At 38.8% G+C, this 21,744-nt stretch overlaps 1 protein-coding gene across 2 annotated transcripts in view; it reads left to right on the forward strand.

Moving 5' to 3' along the window:
- Positions 1–21,744, forward strand: part of DNAH11 (dynein axonemal heavy chain 11) — a 358,971-nt gene that overhangs the window by 267,808 nt on the left and 69,419 nt on the right. For both annotated transcript variants that reach the window (XM_053898599.1, XM_053898597.1), the window contains 2 exons: positions 4,877–5,112; positions 6,309–6,431. In XM_053898599.1, the coding sequence (XP_053754574.1) occupies positions 4,877–5,112; positions 6,309–6,431 (359 nt within the window). The remainder of the gene's footprint in view (positions 1–4,876; positions 5,113–6,308; positions 6,432–21,744) is intronic.

A 21,744-nucleotide genomic window follows, 5' to 3' on the forward strand; every position in this document is an offset into this window, starting at 1 on the left:
ATATTTATAGTGCTGTAATATAAATAGCTCATTCCCATCCATCAGGTCTTTGTTCAGATGCCATTTTCAAATCTCAGAAAGAATTATAATGTCCATCCCTCAGTATGTCTCATCCCACTCTATTTTTCCCCATAACACTTATCACTTGCTAATATGTTGTTTCACTTATTCATTTACTGTGGTTAACAGCTTTTCCCTCCTTCAGCTGCAGTGTAAGATCCATGGAAGCAAGGGTTCTGTATATTTTGTTAACCTGGCATGGTACCTGGAACGTTGCAGGTGTTGAGTATATCTTTTCATTAAGATGTAAGTTACCCACCATACAATTCACCCCTTTAAAATATTCATTTCAGTGGTGTTTAGCATATCCACAGAGTTGTACAACCATCATCACAGTCAATTCTAGAACATGGTCATCAGCCCCAGAAAAAAAAAAACCCATATCCATTAGCTCCAATCACCCCATTCTCTCCAGGCTTGGGGAATCACCAGTCTGTTTTATGTCTTTTTAGATTTGCCAATATCTAAATGATCTATAGGCAAGTAAGAGGGATGACAACTCTTTCCCACACACATTTTGAGTGTTGAGGGTATTAAGACAACAGTCTACGGAGAAAGCCCTCGAGGGAAGTGTGTCCCCAGGGGAGTCATTCCTGTAACCCAGCCTCATGTTGAGATCACATGGAAGTGAACTTTTAAAACAAATCGATGTCGATTGAAGTGGAATCACTAGTGATGGCGGGCTGCCTGTTGGCAGCTGTGGAAAGCTCTCATGGATTCCAGTATGCAGCCTAGGGTTGAGAACCACTGCTTAAGTGAGAACTGATGTTTTGGTGAAGATGAGCAGGTCGTGGGAGCAAGGTTATTTGATCTGAATAGGACCATGATTCTAAAGGGCGTGTGGGAAGAGTTGCAGAATGTGCATCTTGGGGGTGTGAGTCTGGACGCTGGGTCGGGAAGGAACAGCAGCAGAGTGGTGACTGAAAGGATAGGGACAGTGGGCGTACATGGCCTTGAGGGTCCAAATTAAACTGTTACTTAACATGATTTTTATCCAGAGAATAGCTTAGAAGGTAGTGACTGAACAAGACAGGGTAATGGGCATACATGGCCCGTGGGTCCAAGTAAAAATCGTTACCCAAAATTGTTCCCATCTAGAGTTATTGTCCTCTGGGCACTCAGGCGGAAACACGGACAAGTTCATGGAGACATTTACACTCTCCTCATCGATGTGACCGAGAAGTTAAAGACAGAACAAATACATGGGGTTATTAGTGGTGGTAGCCTTTCTAAGCCTCAGTGCCCTAAGCGAAAACAAGCAAACAACCAGAGATAGCTTCTTTGCAGAACTCTTATAAGTTACCTGACACATGGAAAAGAGTGAATGTATGTGAATAAATTTTGTAAGGCCTTATAAATGTTAGGTTTTTTTGTCACCTAGAAATGTGAGTGGTGGTTTGTTTTTTTTTTTCAGTTCAGCAACCCTGTGTGTTTTTGTTTTTCTTGAATTCCAGTATAATTGACATACAGTTAATACTAGTTTTGGGAATACGAAAGAGTGATTCAGCACTTTCATACATCACCCGGTGCTCAGCATGATAAGTGTACTCTTGAATCTCCCTAATTCCCCCATCTTCCACCCACCTCCTCTCTGGTAACTGTCCGTCTGTTCTTTGTATTTAACCATGTGGTTTTTTGCTTTGTCTCTTTTCTTGTTCTTTTGTTTTATTTCTTAAATTCTACATATGAGCAAAATCATATAATATTTGTCTTTCCCTGACTGACTTACTTAGCCTTATACTCTCTGGCTCCATCCATGTTGTTGCACATGGCAAGATTTCATTCTTTTTAATGGCTGTGTAATATTCTATTATACGTATACCACTTCTTTATCCATCTATGGATGGACACTTGAGCTACTTCCATAATTTGGCTATTATAAGTAATGCTGCAGTGAACATAGGGGTGCCTAGGTCCTTGTGGATTAGTGTTTTCATATTCTGTGGGTAAATACACAGTAATGCAATTACTGGGTCATTTGGTAATTCCAGTTTTAATTTTTGGGGGGACTCTCCATACTGCTTTCCACAGTGGCTGCACCAGTTTGCATTCCCATCAGCAGTGCAAAAGTCTTCCTTGGGGAAGTGAAAGTGTCATCTCATCAGAAGGTTCCCTTTCTTCCTTTGGAATATGCCACTTGGTTAGTTTTCAGAGGATTTTGATATACATGCGGTGTTAGGATTAGTTTGGGTTGATTCATGGCATGTACATCCATCCTTCTCCTTCTCTCGAGTAGAAGCTTCTTCTCTGTAGAGGGGAGCCTCTTTGTTTTTGTTTTTCCCCACCTCATATCATAGTGGCATCCGGGCTGACCCTTAGGTTGATGCTACTGAATGAAGCAATTAGATGGAGCCTTCTGGATTTGCAAAGCTGACTTGAGACATAAAGGGCTCCCTTTTTTGTGTTTGGTTTCCAGACTCATTTTCCTTTCAGCAGATTTCTTCGAGGACTTATGAAGAGTGAATTAAAAAGACACATGTGAAATGAGGTTTATATTCCCCAGCCTAAACCTAGGGTAAAGTTTATTATGAAAATGATTACTATAGTGTAAATGACAAAAAATATATTTTAATTAAAAAAAATTTCTTTGTGCACTTATGCAACCACCTATTTGAACATAATACTGTCAAGAAAATATCCGAAAAGTAGTTTGTGAAAATTTAAGTCTCAAGGTATTGCACAACATTTATGATATTCTTTACTATGAGTTACCTGCTTTATTTCCCCTGCTAGATTAAACTGACCCTTTATAAAAAGGGGGACTTCTCTTGGATCCCCTGCACTCAACTGCGTGCACAGTAGGTGCTCAAGCAGTTGAAACTACCAAATTCGGACACAAGACATACAGGTATACTTTCTGTTACTCCTTTTAGCATCAGACATGAAAGTTATTTCAAACCTCCAGTTGCTTCAAGTTGTTTGCATTAAGTAGAAGTTAAAGCCCCAGATCCCTTGCTGATAGGAGGATGCTTATTTGAAAAGATATGATTTTTCTTGTGTCTTTAAGAAAATTGTGTGTCAATACCAAGGCTGTTGCTCATCCCACTAGGAGACTGAGTTTGATTTATTTCTAAGGTAACACTGTGGTCAGAGACAGTAGGAATGTTACGCTGCTTTTCCTATATGTATTCATATCCAGTAGCTCTACTGGAGGAATTCTTCTGGCACCTTCTTTGCTGAAGCTCCATGGTCAACCAGTCAGTCAGACTCCTGCTGCTGCTGCGACACCCCCCGCGTCCAACCCACTCCAAGTAGGGCTCTTACTGCCCTCTCTTCTGGGGGCATGTTTCCATATTAGCGCCCCCCCCCCCCCACCCAGCCATGGGACTAGCTCCTTACTCATCTTGCTCATTACGGGGTCTCCAGATGCTGTTTCTTATGGAGGAGGTACTCCATAAATATTTGGTGATTGATGACCAAATGAATACATTTCTTAACAAATTCTTTCCTATGATCTTATTTTTTGTAAAGTTGCTTTTGTAAAGAATGATCCTTATTCTTTAAAATCGATTTCTTAGGGTGGCGCCTAGGTGGCTCAGTTGGTTGAGCGTGTGACTTCAGCTGATTTCACGGTTCATGAGTTTGAGCCCCAGGTCAGGCTCTGTGCTGACAGCTCAGAGCCTAGAGCCTGCTTCACATTCTGTGTCTCCCTCTCTCTGCCTTTGCCCTGCTTGCGCTCTCTATCAAAAATAAATAAACATTAAAAAAAAATAGAAGGGTGCCTGGGTGGCTCAGTTGGTTAAGCGTCCATCTTTGGCTCAGGTCATGATCTCATGGTTCATGAGATTGAGCCCCGTGTCGGGCTCTGTGCTGACAGCTCAGAGCCTAGAGCCTGCTTTAGATTCTGTCTCCCTCTTTCTGCTCCTCCCCCACTCACACTCTGACTCTCTCTCAAAAATGAATAAAACATTTAAAAATTTTAAAAAGATATTAAAATAGATATCTTAGGGCACCTGGGTGGCTCCGTCGGTTAAGCATCCAACTTCAGCTCATGTCATGATCTCACGGTTTATGAGTTCAAGCCCCATAGTGGGCTCTGCACTGTCACTGCCGAGCCTGCTTGGGATTCTCTCTCTGTTTCTCTCTCTCTCTCTCTCTCTCTCTCTCTCTCTCTGCCCGTCCCCATCTCATGCTTTCTGTCTCAAAATAAGTAAATAAACCTTAAAAGTTAAATCAAATAATTAAATAGGTTTCTCTTTGCCTCTCAAAGGAGACAGCTCCTCCCTTTGCAATGCTCCTTTCCACATTGACAGGGCATACAATTCCCTCTCAGAGGAGAGGCCACCATGTCAGTTCCTGGGCACAGCCAGCAAGCCAGTGGAGTTCCTGCAGACGGGATACCTTCCATGACCCTATCCAAGAAAGGGAAGTCATCTCTTGTAGGGTTGGCCTGGAGTAAAAAGGATGAAATGCCTGAGCAAGATAGTGCATTTTAGCTTTGCTTATGTGGGGGTGATTACTCCATTGAAGCGAATGCATTTCTGTTGGCCTGCAATCCTTCCCAGTATCTAATTCCCTCTCACCTTGTTGGAGCAGCTGTCGATGTATGTAGAGGGCAGGGTCCCTTTCACCTGAAGTCAGATGCAATAATAAACCAGATGTTGAATACTGCAGTTGACAGAATCCTGAGAGGTAAAAATACCGTACTTACCAGGTTGAATTCTGTTTCACAGCGAGAGTTTTATTTGGCTTCTGAGAGTCCAGAGAGAATTCACATGTGTTCTCCAGGCTTTGGTCTTTCGTTTTCTTGTCTGTCATGCTGAGTCTTTTGCTCTGCCACACTGGCAGTTTATTGCATTCAACTCTGATTTTCAAGGTTTCCATCCCAATAACCGAAGGCCTGGACTTAATTGCCATGTTGACGGATGATGCTACAATCGCCACCTGGAATAATGAAGGGCTTCCCAGTGACAGAATGTCAACCGAAAATGCCGCTATCCTAACACACTGTGAGCGCTGGCCTCTGATGATAGATCCCCAGCAGCAGGGAATTAAGTGGATCAAGAATAAGTATGGAACTGACCTGAAAGTCACACACTTGGGCCAGAAAGGGTATGTGAGATCAGAAGGATTGGCTTTCTGCTAAGCTGCTGTGAAATGGGTCTCATTTCTCCAAAGTCCTGGCATTTGCTAGACCCCTCTGCTACTGTGCAGTGTGACAGTATGGCACACATTGTTTATCTGCTCGCTCCTGTTTCACGTAAAGTATTTTCGCTGGAAGGTCATTTATGTTGGGTGGCAGCCACTTAATCGGAAGATGAAATTAGGTTGAAGATTGGAACAAACACTGTGCCTGAGTGGAAAAATAGGTCATTTCCCTAAGGCCAAGAATGGAAATTAGATGTACCGTAATCCTTTAGGGCATTTGACATATGGCAACACAAGAATTGTCACCTGCGTTTATAGGCCTAATGGTGATTAGAATCCTATTTCTGAACATATACTTTGCCTAGAGTAGGATTGCAACATGGCTACAAGTCCCAACATGGAATGCCTTAAGATCATTTCTTCGTCACCTTTTACATACAGTTTTTGAGAACTGAATCTACTGAGACTTTCTGTCTTCGGGTCCTCATGACAATACTGTAAATAAAGTCTTGTATGTAGTTGGTTTTCAGTTAATTCTGAATACTTTTAGACTTACTAGTACTTCATTTGACCCTTTTTTCATCTTTTCACACATAAAGTGAAATAAGGAATTTCTGCAGTCGTGCAGATAAATGTACTCCTTGCTTATCTGAATACTTGGGGAAAATTATTTTTGAAGGGGAGAAACTATTTTTGGAGAGTGAGAATGAATGGAGAATTTGAGAATGAGAATATAATGATAATTTACCACTTACCACAACCGAACCTAAAGGGTTTTTTTTAAATGAATGTTTGACAAAACCACAAGGCATTTAATATATTTTGAATTTTTTATCAAAAAAAGACCTGTTAAATTAATTTAAATTTATGATGTTTGGATAAGTTACATTTGTCTCAACCATGGTTATTGTCACAAGAACTAATTTACCCATGGACTTAGTCATACTGTTCAATTTCACTTGGAAAATATCACTGTGTAATTCATCTCAAAATCTAATCATTATTTTCTATGTAATCTAATTGAATACTATATGAAAGTTTTCTCTAAGTTTGTCTCACTAAAAAAAATCTACATTACATCAAATATAATTTCAATAATTTGGAACATTTTCCCTGTGCTTATTGAAATCTTATGATATCAATTATGATTGGATTTTAAGGTTTTTGAATGCCATTGAAACCGCTTTGGCCTTTGGAGATGTCATCTTAGTTGAAAATGTGGAGGAAACAATAGATCCGGTCCTTGATCCACTGCTTGGCAGGAATACAATTAAAAAGGGGAAGTAAGTGTTTTTGAATTTTTAACAAATATTTTGTGCTGCATATGAGTGTGATAGCTTTGTTTGTCAGTCTCAGGATCAAGCATAGTCCTCTGGAATCTTCTTAGTGATGGTTCTGAGTTTTCATTCCATGGCACCTACATTCCAAGACAAAAGCGACCTCAAACCTTACCCAGACTTTCAGACTGTTTCCTTGATAGGTTTAGATTCATGTTAGCCAATTCGTGATTTATAAACCACAAAATGCATTGCCACAAAGCTGAGGGTAGTTGCTTCTTTAGTAGTTCACCCCAAAGAAGTTTAAGAGTTAGCAAAACACCTGTAGTGTGTTTGCCTAAACTGCAGATCTCTTGTATCCTAAGTCCACACACTTTGTTTTAATTCAGCGTCATCCAGCGTAATGGCATCCACAACATGAGGGTTTTGCCATGTTAGTGCTCTTTTCTAATAAACTTGAAATACTTGTAAGCATTAAACTCGTCAGTGGGCCTCTGAAATCATTCCCAAACCAGTAGCGGTACCACCAACAAGTAGGAACACCCCCAGTGAGCTCTAGTTCCTTCCAAATAGCTGCCATTCCCCCTGGACACCCCACTGTCCAGGACATTCTCCCAGGGCACTGAAGCCACTTCTAAGTAGTCATCACAGCGCTTGCTATAAATGTGTTCAAGGTCACCTGTAGCAAGTATGTCTCTGACCAAGCCTGTGTGGGCTCACAGGGGCTTGTGACATTCCACAGGCTCCCTGTGCCTCTTCTCTCAGGACACCAGGCTTCACTAGACTTACTTCACTGCCTTTCCTTCCCTTTTGTTGTTGTTACTGTTTTTCCTTCACAGAGGGATCATTTCAGAATTTTCCCAACACCCTTTTTTTTTTTTTTGACATCTAGTCTCAGCCTCAAAGTCACCTGTCTCCTTTCCCATCTGTCAGTTTTAAGTGGAAATAGGTCTACTTAAGGGTAACTAGCTTCTATTTTTTAAACAGTCCCTAACCGATTAGTATTTATTTTACAAGTAAACCCGTTTCCAGTGACTGACAACTTATAATTGCTTAATAAGCCAAAATTTACCCAGAGTTGCATTTAGAAAAATCTAATAAGCTACTTGACAAACTGTAACTCTGACATAAACATAATTGTAGCTGTGTCTGATGTGTTAAAAATATAGTGTAAAATCCTAAATGCCACTGAAGTGAAATCTTTGTTATTAAGGTTTTGACTCTATTAGGAAGACCTAAAATTTTTTTTCATTGACATACTCATTCTGTAGCTTTAACGTGAACCTTTAATAACACAATTTGGGTGTAAGAAATTTGGTCACATTCTCTTTCTCTCTGTCTCTGTATATTACTTAAATATAGATACAGTAAATATGACTATATATATTTCATGTTATATATTATATACTTAAATATATAAATGATCTAAATACATAATATAAATTAAATATAATTAAATGTATACACACACACACACATGTATATATACATATATATATAATCTGAAATTTCCAGGGACTGATGAATTTGAGTCCTAATTTTTCTTCAGCATGGATATAATTATGTACTATTGTGAATCCCAGAAATCTTTTATTTCACAAACAAACATGTAAAGCATCAAGGCTTTATCACAAACAATCTAGCACGACTTATTTGAAGTTATATTATTACTTAAATATGTACAAATTCTATTAGGTTCTATAGAACAGATCATATCATTCCAGTATTTTTTTTAGAAGGTCAGGAGAGTTTTAAATGGTATGTAAGAATTTCACAAATGGTTTTTATCATATGCATTTATTACGTTTCTACTTTCTAAACTGTTACATGTGGGAACAATGACTTCTAAGAGTGTAAATTCAGATCTGTACCTCCAGTTTTTCCTACTTCCCTTTCCCTTGTGGATGTTTTTAGTGTCTTTTTCCAGAGAATCTCAGTGCTGGTGGAGTCCCTGTGTATTGTATCAGTCCCTTAGTAAAACTTCTCTGAGTACTGTTATGCCAGGCACTGTACTGCGTCCTGCAGCTTCAAAGCCCAATAAGGTACAGACCCTGCCTTTAAGGAAGCTACATTTCCTTAGGGGAAAGACAGACCTATAAGCAATAAAAGTAGTATTACAGTGCCTTTGGTGTGATGATAGAAGTTCACATGGCAGGGATTCATCATTTCCATATTGGAGACTTGGAATGGCTTTGTCGAAAAAAGCACACTCGATCAGATGGACATTTAATAGTAGTGTTGAAAGATGAGTGGACATTTGTCAGGTAGACAAGTGGAGAAGAGAATTTTGGAATGAGGGAACTAATACCAAATAGCAAAACACACAGAAGAGCCCAACAGCTTTGGGAGGACTGCAAATAGGATCCGCATTGAGGGAGAGTCTTGTGCTGGAAGGGAGAAAGGGTAGTAAGGCCTGGGTGAGGTGAAAACAGAGACACTGGCAGGACCCCCCAGAGTGGGGATGTCTGGGCACCCACAGATGTCTTCTAAGTTGGCCTTTTTCTATAGGTTGGTAATTCTTTCTCTTTTCCCCAAACACAATAAACGGGCCCATTCCTATCAGTAACGCTAGTTGACAACAGCAGTGGTTCTTTTTTTTTTTAAGTTTATTTATTTATTTTGAGAGAGAGAGAGAGTGTGTGTGTGTGTGCACACAAGGGAGGGGCAAAAGGAGAGAGAGCGAGAATCCCAAGCAGGCTCGGCAGTGACAGAACCCAGTGTGGGGCTCCATCCCATGAAACATGAGATCCTGACCTCAGCCAAAATCAAGAGTTGGACACTTAACTGACTGAGCCACCCAGGCACCCCAACAATAGCAGTGGTTCTTGACCAAAGGACCTTGTCCTCCTGGAATAAGAAATCTGTAGTCTCCTTATTTTCACTTGAGAATCATGAGCATAAGTCAGCGGGGAAACTAGTAAAGACTGGTAAGTATCCTAGGATAGTAACATAATCACATTTGTTTCTGAAAGGACCTGCTATTGGTGGTGTGAAGTATTGACTGAAGGAGCATGGATGACCTAGGGCCAGGATCTAATTGACAATTATAATCATCCAGTTGAGATATAATATGACCCTAAACTAAGGGATACTAGAGAGAGAGAGGAGAGGACAAATGAAAGGATTCTCAAGGAGTCAATTTCATCAGTTCATGGTCATTAATGGGATTTTGTTGGTAGGGAAAAAAAGGAAGGTTTAAGGGTAATTTCTAGTCTTCTGCCAAGCTAAATGATGTTGGGATTTATAGAGAAATGTGGTAGGGAAAGAGGTAATGATTTCACTTATTAGACACTCAGAGATTGAGGTGCTACTTTAAGATTCTCAAAAAAGGAAGTCTAAGAAGCCAATGGACATGTAAGTATGGAGCCTGATAAAGAGACCTTGTCTGACCACGTAGATTGGTAGTTAAACCAGCCTGGTAGATGTGATCATTTTGAAACATGTTGTACAGTCAGAAGATCAGAGATCTTCACAGATGACAAAAATGGGGACTAAAAGAATGACTAAATGTCCTCTCAGATGACCTAGTGATGTGGATTTGGAGTTATGGAGGGGATCTGGAGCCGAAAGCCAAGAAGGAATTCTTGAGACATTTTTGGTGCCAAAAGGTGGGGTTTTTTTAAGCACAGGGACAGGACCTGGGACAGAAAGACCTGCCCCGGGATTGTGAGGAGTGACTAACCACATACTTGGGAGTTGGGGGAGGTAAAGGCAAGGTAAGTTTCCAAAAGGACTTTGATCTGCCAAAGAAGATACTGAGATCCTAGGGGCCTAGCTATTGTCAAACTAAGGTGGTTTTTCCCTCTAGCAAAGCATTAACTTTAAGATAGTTCCTGGAGGAATGTATACGCTACCTATCTCTAGTATTTGTCAGTAGGCTGTAGGTTATAAGGAAATTTAATTTTATCTACCATTTCCTTCTGCCTTTGTTTCCCACATCACTATGACTCTCTGACAGTTAATACATATGTTGGAAACATAATTTCTGAACTTTTTTTTCCAAATAAATAGTCACTACCACCTTTCAGTAGAATTCCTATGAATGCTGCTTGGCCATTGTTACTCTTCCTACTCTTTTTCCCCTAAACCTTGTTTATTTTCTCATCAATGTTTTGGAATATATATATATATATATATATATATATATATATATATATATATATATAATTTTTTTTTTTTACCTACAACTTACAGTGTAATTCAGACCTTTCATTTCTTCATGCTGAATGAGGTAACGTCTTTACAGTCTCTCTCTGCTCACTACTCTCCCACCCAGAGAGTGATTACGATAATCTTTTCCTAACACCACTTCTGTCACTCACCTGTTGAAGAACCCATTAAGAATTCTGTGTTGTTGGCACACCTGGGTGGCTCAGTTGGTTAAGCCTCGGACTTCTACTCATGTCATGATCTCGCGGTTTGTGACTTCGAGCCCCGTGTCGGGCTCTGTGCTGACAGCTCAGAGCCTGGAGCCTGCTTTGGATTCTGTGCCTCCCTCTCTCTCTGCCCCTCCCATGCTCATGCTCTGTCTCTCTCTGTCTCTTGGTAATAAGTAAACGTTTAAAAAATTTTTTTTTAAAAAAAAGAATTCTCTGTTGCCTGTTACATTGAATTGAAGCTCTTCTGTGAATGCTAGGAAATGCCTTACCTATTTGATACTTCCATATTCCCTTCATTCACACAGATTAATAACCCCCTCCTATGATAGGCTGTTTTACTTACCTTTCTGCAAATCCCAAATTCACTTAATTCAGAATTCACCTGCCACTTAATTTATTAAATGAGAATTTTAAGTTTCCACTTTCAGGGCTTCCCATGCACAGTCCATTCTGTACTGGGCCACTGTGTCATTTTGCCTTTATCTGTCCGTCTTAGAATATGTTTAATTTTTTTTCACTCCTATCTGTATTAGACTACAAGTTCTCTATGGGTAAGAAATACATACTGTATGTCTTTAAAAAGATGAATAAACCAAAGTAAAAATAAAACAATAAAAACATAGACTTATATTTCGGGTATTATGGCAGAGTAGATGTGTGAATGCTGAAAAGCAACTAAATATGTTAACATATTCACATCTTTTGGCACTTGGTTGACCAAAAAAAATAGGACTATAGGAATCACATAGGCAAGGAACACCGAAGCTAGTTTTCTTCCTGAGGGCACCTGCTAAAACATAATGACCTGGGTCTCTGTTTTGGTGGATACCTAGAACTTGGACCAAGCCATTTGAGGGTGTGAAGTCAGCTAAGAGACTCCTGTATAATGCTAGAAACTGTAGGGGCCCTACCTTCTGCTTAAGGGTAAATTTGTTAAAAACTAAACAAAACCCAGCCCTGCAGAAAGGAATGCTTTCCTTCTTGTACTTTGGCCCTGAAAAGAGGTGGAAAAACATCCTGTGAGAGTTCCTAATCAGAAACCATCCCTCTCGTAAATGTTCAAGACAAATTTTTACTTAGATGCCCTAAAAACCTCAAACCAATAACTTATTTTTCAGTGGCATTGGATAGGTCATACTCCAATGTATTTGGCAGAAGCAAACAAAAATGCTGTCAGGAATTATGTACGTAACCCCAGGCTTTAGATGATTGTACGAGATACCATTTCAAAGTATCTGTGAGTTCACAGGCAGAGATCACAGAACACAAGGAGATATGGCATCATGAGCAAGAGCCAGTGGAAGCATCAGTAACAGAATCCTTCTCCTTTCTGCTTTATTTTGATTTTCCTTGAATGTCAATAAGGATATGTTTATCGCCTTCCATGGATTGTGTATTGTTAACTTTTGCTAATGTTTTCCATTAGATTTTTCATGAATTTCTTTCATTCCTCATTTTTTTTTTTTTTGGCTTCCACTCGTTGTACTCTTTCCAACATGATTTTGAATTTATTGTTTCTTTGAATATACATTTTTCCATCTTTTCCCTAGGACTCGCTATGGGAGGAAAAGTTAATGCAGGGATTAATCCACAGTCTTGAACTAGCTATGTAAATATTTTCAAGAGAGGGGCGCCTGGGTGGCTCAGTCGGTTGAGCATCCGACTTCAGCTCAGGTCGTGATCTCACCGTTTGTGAGTTTGAGCCCCGTGTCGGGCTCTGTGCTGACAGCTCAGAGCCTGGAGCCTGCTTTCGATTCTGTGTCTCCCTCTCTCTCTGCTCCTTACTTGCTCATGCTCTGTCTCTCCCTCTGTCTCAAAAATAAATAAAACATTAAAAAAAAACTTTAAAAAAATATTTTCAAGAGACTTTAAGGTTGTGAGGTGGGGCTTATGTACTAGCATGTAGTTGTCAGAAATTGGCCCTTGGAGGGGACCCGGGGGGCTCAGTCAGTTGAGCATCCAATTCTTGATTTCAGCTCAGGTCATGATCCCAGGGTTGTGAAATTGAGCCCCACATCAGGGTTCATGCATGGAGCCTGCTTAGGATTTTCTCTCTCCCCCCCTTCCTCTGCCCCTCTCCCCCATTCTCTCTCTTTCTCTCTCAAATAAATAAGTAAATAAATAAATAATTGAAAAAATAGCACCAGGGTAGAAGAAGTAGCATAAAATTTGGTTCAAATCTTGGCCCGATACCCTCTAGTTTGGTGATGTGGAATAAGTTGTTTAGTCCATTTTTCTATGTTTACATTTTCTTACCTGGTGAGGAAAAAAATACAAACTGAGCATAGCACACATAGGTAGTCAGAATAGATTATGTCTCTTGAATCTTGAACCACTGATAAGTACAGTGAGAGTATGAATCAGAGACTAAGCCAGAGATCCAGAAGTGTGAGCCGTTGTTTTTTGGACGTGGGACGTGTAAAAAAGGAATCAGTCATATCTTTTGATGTTTTAAGTTGCCTCCTAAGAACAATAGAGAGTTTTGGTCATTTAAGTTGTATTATTTAATGCTGATACATATCAAATACGTAACATATAAAATTATATAAAGCATAATGATAAATTAGATAAGTATCTTCCATTCAAATTATGAACTAAATTCTTTAAGCTGCCTTTGTGCTCCTCTCATTTCCCATTGGGCCTCCTCTCCCAAAGGTAGTATTCTAAATTTTGTTATCATTTCAAAGCTTTATTTAAAATAGTTTCATTTTTGCTTGAGTTGGGGCTTTACAAAAATGTCACATTGTGTGTGTGTGTGTGTGTGTGTGTGTGTGTGTGTGTGTGTGTGTGTGTAAAGGGATTTGAAGTTTCTCCTATTAGGTGTCTAAGACTTACCCATATTCTTCTAGCTCTAATTGTTTCATTTTCATCATTGAAATAGTGGTGTCACTTTACCGCAATTTATTAAATGTTCTTATTGAAGGCCCTTGAGGTTATGTTTATGTTTTCTATTCTAAGAAGCCAGGCTGCTATGAATGGTAACATACTGATGGTTCGTTTATACATCTACAGGTGCACACAGCAAGAGATTCTTCATAGTTCGTATTCTGGAGCAGAAGAGTTAAGGTGTAGAGTGTGTGCACAATAAGCTTTAAAACACAACACCAAATTGTTTTCCATAGTGTTCCTAGAAATTCAAATGCTCCCCACCAGTGTGTAAGAACTGTGGTATGTTTGAGAGAACGGAGGTAGGAGCTTCGACTCATCTGCTGTTTCGTGTAATACAGTAGAGTTCTGTATGGACTACTATTAGCCACCTCTGCTGAGGAGGAACTAGTCTACTTCCTTTTTTTTTTTTTCACACCTCTTAGTTTTGAATGGAAAAAATTGAGAATACTCCACATTTTGTTACCAGTTGATAAAAACTTTAAAAGTACTTGGGAATAATGTTTGATATTTTAGTGATAGTATTATTTTCATCTGACAAAATGTCTGTTTAAACAGGGTAAATGCTTTCTTGTTACTTCATGTAACACTAAGAAAAAAAGAAAAATTTTAAAAATTCATACATGTGCAAACTAGAAGGTGATATGCAAAATTAAAATACATTGGTTGAAGTAAGAATTATTTTTCTTCTAATGCTGTAAATAAAAAGGAGAAAACAATGGAAAAGAAAACTAATGAGAAAAGGTCCATAGGGCTTTTAATAGAAATACCCATTTGTAATATTATAACAGGAACAGAAAAATTGTGAGTTTACCTTGATCACATCCCAGACTAACCTACATGATTATAAATTTTCTGATGGGCCTCCTGTTCTGATGTTCAACAATGAACATTTTGCTTAACTTTTTTCTAGTCCCTTCTATCATTACATTTCTTTGCTGTCCTGTCTGTGCAGTTACCTTTGTGATTATAGACGTTTCCCTTGTATTGTAAAGACAAGATAGCTTGGAAAACAAGGAAAAGAGGATTGCAAAGCGGGTGCATGTCTTCATTGTATCCTATTCCTCCCATGCAGGTGGGATAATCTTTGCATTGCACACTCTTGAAAGTCACATCCCTCAAAGTTTTCCGCTATTAATAGTGTTTTTGTTTTTTTCAGTTCTGTTTGTTTTAGGGGCCTTTTTTTAACCAATATTAGTTTATTCTTCCTAATAATGAATGTCTGAGAAGATGCTTGTGATAGATATAGCATAGTCCAAAAGTTGAAGTTCATTAATAATTGGAATGTTGTGGAGTATGAAGTAATGAATACTAATTACTCCTTTCATGTCTGACAGCTCCCTGTGGACCAATACATCAGCCCAGACTTTAATTTGGTTCTAGTAATGGTTTCATCAATAGCACATTAAATCTGTGTTTGAGAAGATATACAGTTGAACCTGACCCACATAGTAGATACCACTGTCATAAAATGGCCACAGGCTGACAACAGCTGGGTAATTACAAATAATTAAATCCACCAAACTCCAGACAATCCTAATTTTAAGTAAAATACATCTTATCATATCAATCGACAGAAAACATATCTGGGGAGATTTATCAACATGTACCTTTTCCAAAGCAAATTTACTGGCTTACATATTAGAGAAGCTGCTGATCTGTGAAACATCTTCGTAAAATTATATCTCTTTAATCTTTCAAATCCCCCCCCCCACAAATATTATTGAAGTAGTTTTTGGACTTTAATCTTAGCTGGAGTAACTTTATTGTAAGATACAATTTCAGATTGTTTCTGAACTTATAAATATTTTTTAAAAGACATTTTGTACTTTTCCTCTATTCTTCATGTACTTATCCTTTTAATAATAATCTTCAAGTAGCATGCCCTATATAGAAACTTAAAACTAACAGTGAGGTGCCTGCGTGGCTCAGTCACTTAAGTGTCTGACTCTTGATTTTAGCACAGTTCTGGATCTCTGAGTTGTGAGTTCAAGTTCCACATGGAGTTCGTGCTGGGTATGAAGCCTACTTTAAAAAGATTTAAAAAACTAACAGAAATATTAGCTATATAATATAAATTTATTTCACAGAAATAATAAGGTAAAAGCTATTTTACAGATATTTATCATGATTGTGTTTCCTAAAAGTGGTACTAAGATTAATAGGGGGAATTGTTTTCAGTTAGCACATTTTCAGTTTGTTCAACATTATTATGTTCCTTGGGTTTGATGCTACATGATTATATTACAGTTGATTATAGATATTTTTAAATGGGTTCTTGGGTGGGACTTTAGAACAATGTTAAATTAAGTCCCACACTGTGATAAAATGTGCTCTCTTGAGCTGGAAGCTTCTAGTTTTTATTTTTATTTTTATTTTATTTTTTTTTTAGCTTCTAGTTTTTAAATAAACTCAGAAGGTATGTAGTTCTCTCATTATATGCCTTGTGGGTAGGAATCACTTTATTTTCAAGTTAATTCATGCCCTCCTACAATATAACTCAGCATTCTAGTCTCTCCTAATTTCTAAATTCAAAATAAAGTTGAATTACAGAAAAGACCTTTCTGTTCCTAAATTCAATCCAGATTTTTTTTTTTTTTTTTTTTTTTTTTTGGACACATAGTCGTCTGTGTAGTAGTTGTTTGACTTTATGTGAAGGTAAATTCCAAACAGACCACAGACAAAGAACTTGACCTTATTTTCTTTAAAAAAGCAGTTTTCCTTAAAAAAAAAAAATGCAAATGGAACTAGAATTTTTTCATGCTGCCTCATAATACTTCAGTATGGATATATTGAAATATGGTACATATCAAAATATGTGTCATGATATTTAACATATAATGCATACTATATATATTCTATATCTCAAAGGAAATAATCTATGATTTTCTTGTTTAGCTTCCATTTTTCTTTCTAAGCAATGGTACCTGGAGTCCTGCACCATGAGTCTTTTTTTTTCTTTCTTTTTTTTTTTTTTTATAATTCTAATTGAAGTTTGCTTTTATCTGAGAAGGACGTGTTGGTTATATTAACTATATGAAGCAGCAAAACAACTCATTTCTATTCAGGACTTTCTTCCTTTTCCTGCGCCGCCTGGCCAGCTGCGCGGCTTTCAGCTGAAACCTTTCTTGAGGGGCGGGGTTTGACCAACTCTGCGGCCCCTCCTGCTGGGGTTGCTAAGTAACACGGCCCGCTGCCGCGCGTCCCCGGGTGCTGCAGCCGCGCTCCCGGCCAAGCTGTCGCAGCTCCCAAGGCCAGTGGAGAAGCGGCTAATTTTAAACAGCGGGACGTGCAGTGAGGTTTTAGATGTCTATAGAAAAGTGTTTTTTTTTTTCTTTCTTTCATTTCTTGAGTGTGTTTTTACCCCAACCAGCGCGACTGTCTTATTCACTTATCTCAAAACCCACCTGCAATCTCTTTACCTTGACAAACAGGCTCTGATTCCTCCTATTCAGGGAACTTGTGTGAATTGTCCTTCTCAAAGTGAGAACCTTCATTACACTAATACAGTATCTTAGGGAATTTCTGTCTAAACAGCACTGTGAGAAAGACTTTGCAACCTTTTTAACAAAAGAGTTGTCGTCGTCGTCATCATCAAAATAAAGTCTCCTGCAGCCATTCCTAGTCAAGACCCCAGTCTGCCACAGAAGCAGGTCCTTGTCCTAAACTGAGTATGTTGCTTTTCCAAATTTTGTTTTAGATGGCAATAAAAAAAAAATAATGACGTTGTTTGTTCATGTGCTCAGAATATCTCATCACTAGGGAAAAGTCATTCAGCAGCAACACTAAATCTTGAGAACAGTTCCACCAACAGTAAAAGCTACTTCCTTACCTTCCAGATACATACCTTAGATATAAAACGTCCAGGTTATAATATCCAACTTGAAATTCTCATCTTGATTATGTTGAGATCATACTGCCTCAACTCACAGAGATTCTGGTTTTCGGGTAAATTTGATGATAGGGAGAAATGTTTCCCCATGTCTGTCACAGAAATGCTGTGAACTTTGGTTAAGCCATCATTTCATGTGTGTGTGTGTGTGTGTGTTTGTTTTTGTTCTTTTTTTCTTTTAATTTTAGTTAAATCCAAAGTAGTTGACATATAGTGTAATAATGGTTTCAGGAATAGAATTTAGTGATTCATCACTTACATCTAACACCCGCTGCTCATCCCAACAAGTGTCCTCCGTAATGCCCATCACCCATGTAGTGGTTTTGATGTCGTTTGTTTACCAGTCCTTCACAATAGTGATGACCTTCTGTGACTTGAAGAAATTAGAAACCTTTTCATTCCAAAACACCTTTCAGCTGAATTTTGAATAAACTTTGAAAGAATTTTGAAATTTGAAATGTATCTGGTTTTTATTTAAACCTGACCTATGGAAAACCAAATTAATAGTTAATTGTAGATGGTGGTCTTTTATACAATAATTTATTCCACTAACTAGTGAGCATTTTGGTGTTTTTAAAAGACTCTTTTTTTTTCCTGAGAGCCAAAAGACAAAATTTTTCTCTACTTTGATTTATTTTAAAGATTTTATAAATTAATTCATTTTATAAAAATATCTACCAGAAATTACAAGTCTTTGGTTAGACCTGGGCACCTCAATAATTAGTACTATTCTCCTTCATAAACAAGGACAGAATTTCTAAGCAAAGATCAGCAGGGCACGTTCTCTGAGCTGTGTCTTTATATTTTTTCTTCTAGTGGCTATAGATGGTTACTGAGTCCATCATATTTTCTCAGTACTCTTTTGTGATCGACAGACAGGTCAGTGGAGGGCTGGGTTCACAAGCTGTCAGTATCAAACAGCAAATTAACCTACAGTGTGCTGTAGTGAAATGAACTTTATACTAGGAGTCTAGAGACCCAGGTTCTAGTCCCAGCTCTGCCACTAAGCTATGTGACCTTGGACAAGTCATAAACTATTTGGGTCCATAAAAAGGAATCAGTTGAATGATCTCTAGGGGCCCTTCTTGCTCTAAAACTACAAGTCTGCTAGGTGAAATAATGTTTTTGATTCACCCTATGTCCTATCCAATAAAACTGTAGTGTTTGTATTATGGAAAATAATTTTATTTCTGATCTGAAGTCATATAATCAGTCACCTGCACACCAGGCAGTGAGAAAAGGGGGCAGGAGAAGGTCACTGTCTTGAAAGGGTGAATAAAAACCCTCTAGGAGCAACCCTACCCAAAGCTTCAGAGATTGCTGCCCCACGTGATTCTCATGGTGGTGTAATGTCAGGGGCAAGTCCTGTTTGTGGGGGACATGGGGCCAGAAAATGGGTTAAGAACTACTCTTTTAAGATAATAGCCACAGTTCCAAGTTTTATGTTGTTCTTCACACCTGCTCTTGCTTCTCATTGGAGTTTAGGTTCAAGAGCTCATAGCTACCCACTATATTCCAGAAGTCATAACCTCTGGACTCCTGTCTTTCACAGAAACAGCGAAGTGATTGTTTGCTTTTCCCACCCCTCTGGTTAACTCCGTTGTTTTTTTGGATCCTTCAAATCATGAGAGAGCACTAGCAGTCTGTTTAATTTTCCCAGATAGGAGATTAACCAAAAATTAACCTAGCAGCAATGATAAAACCCACTGAGTCATTATGCAGTTTTTGTCTTTCATAGATCATAAACACCCCAATTGAGGATAATTTACTATCCCTGGGAAATCTGAACTTATCAAATAATGTTTCCAAGCAAAATGTAAAACCCAATTTTGTAGGCAGACATCCTTCTCTTTTCCTCTGATTAACTGTCTCCTCACTGATACAATCAGACCTGTCCCTCAAGCAGGTAGGTTTCTCATTCTCAAACCGGGGTATGTGAGTGCCTCATGGTATACGTTGGTGTACAAGGGAAGTGTGCAAGATAAATTTTGAGCCACAGAATTGTCTCTGAGCTATTTTATGGAGCATTGCTTTATCTCAGATATTTGGTTAAGTATTTAACCTGTTTAAAGCTTTTGTCACCTACACCCAAAAGTAAAATTGTTCAAACCACATGCTTCATGTTGGCCGGTCTCACACTTTTTTTCATGAAAGCCTATGGAGGGGAGCAATGTTATGTGTAGTAGCTGATGGGAAAAATCGTAGCGTGGTGTTACTGGGAAGTCGAGTGGGATTAGCTGCCGTTTCCCTGGAGGAGATTACATTCATAGCCCTAACCGCGTGATCTTCGAGAGTGGCGAGAGGGTGAACAACCTGTCCTGATGCAACCCATGAGGTAAGAATGGTTTTTAAAGGGTTGTCAACAAACATGAGTATTTGAGAAAGATGTATATGGCCCACAAAACCTGAAGTATTTGCTCTCTGGCCCTTGATAGAAACAGTTCTCCAGTCCCTGCTCTAGAGAGCTTTCTCCCTGAGGCCTGACCACCTAGAACTTCCAAAAGTAAGTTAGACGTCTTGTGGAGGCTTGTTTTGATTTTCACATGTGGACAATATACACACCCTCACATATAGACCTCGAAATTAAACTGACTTGTCACCTCAGTTCCTCAGCCTGTGACACCGAGATATAAGTAGACAACAATGAGGGAAATGGTGGAGTTGGTTTGTTCAGTGTTCTTCATTTAAATGCAATTTTTAATTTTCCTTTTATTTTTAAATTTTTTCGGTGTTTATGTTTGAGAGAGAGAAAGACTGCGTGCAAATGGGGGAGGGACAGAGAGAGAGGGAGACACAGAATCCAAAGAAGGCTGTGAGGTGTCAGCACAGAGCCTGAGGTGGGGCTTGAACTCATGAACCGTGAGATCATGACCTGAACCAAAGTCGGATGCTTAACCGACTGAGCCACCCAGGCTCCCCTAAATACAATTTTGTAAATTATAAAAAAGTTTACATTCTCTTTTTATCTGGGGCTAAAGGTTAGTGGTTAAAACCAGAAGTTTATGAAGTATGAACTCAAATCCAGTAAAAATTCATAAGCAAATTAGGGAAAATTGAATCTAAAATCAAGGAAGGTTGTGACAGACCTGGCATTTCTGAAATACTGCTCTGAGAAGGAATGAATTGAAACCAAGATGGAGCCGTAATCAGAAAATCCCAAGAAGCACCAGAGGTTTATTCAAGTATGGGTTTTATTACTGTGATGATACAAATGAGTATCAGTTTGAATCCTGCTTACATATGAGAACCGAGGCATAGTAATTACATGAAACCTTCATTCTTGAAAGTTCCTTTAAAAGCCAGTCCTGTAAATCCTGAAGCTTAGGGTAATGGTAATGCAGTGAATAGTGCTAGTGAAGAAAGAAGTTCTCAAAGCTACTTTTGAGATCAGTTTTGGGAACCCTTGGAAAGAGAAATTCAAGCAATGGGAAAAATTTTGTTCTGAACAAAGATGTGGTTGAATATGTCTTCAGTCAACAAGAAGTGGGTTAACTAAGAAAGATAGCCTTGTCATAGAAGACCATCCTGTGACATGCCTCACTGTGCTCAAAAGCATGAGCGTCTGAGAAACCAGTTATCAGCACAGTTCCTTACCTTACGGGTTGCTAAAAGCCCATATGGTACGAACTGACCTTTTGATAGCTTTTTGTTGTTTTTGTCTTTCTTGGTAGCACTGTTATTATTCACATACTGTGCAATTTCATCATATAAAGTGCACAAGTAAGTGGGTTTCCATATATGCACGCGCTGGGCAGCCATTACTATGGTTTTAGGCTGAGACTCTTGGGCACCCACTCGTGTCCTTTCTGTCTCTACAGATGTGCCCATTCTGGACGTTTCCTGTAAGTTGAATCATAAAATATGTGGTCCTGTGTGGCTACCTGCTTTTACTTGGCACAGTCTTTTCAAAGTTCATCCACGTTAGGCATTATCAGTACTTCTTTCCTTTTTGTTGCCGAGTAACATTCCTTTGTTTGGACGCTCTATAGTTGGTTTATTCTTGAGTTTACAGGCATTTGGATTTTTCCCCCCATTTGGCTATTAGGAATAACACTGCTATGAACCTTTGTGTATAGATCTTAAGTGGACCTGTGTTTTCATTCTTTGGGATCTTGGAGCAGAATAGCTTGGTTAAATGGTAGCTGTGTGTTTAAGATTGTGA

This window comes from Panthera pardus, unplaced genomic scaffold (genome assembly GCF_024362965.1).
Source record: "Panthera pardus isolate Hobbes unplaced genomic scaffold, ASM2436296v1 HiC_scaffold_8, whole genome shotgun sequence".
In the NCBI taxonomy this organism is placed as follows: domain Eukaryota; kingdom Metazoa; phylum Chordata; class Mammalia; order Carnivora; family Felidae; genus Panthera; species Panthera pardus.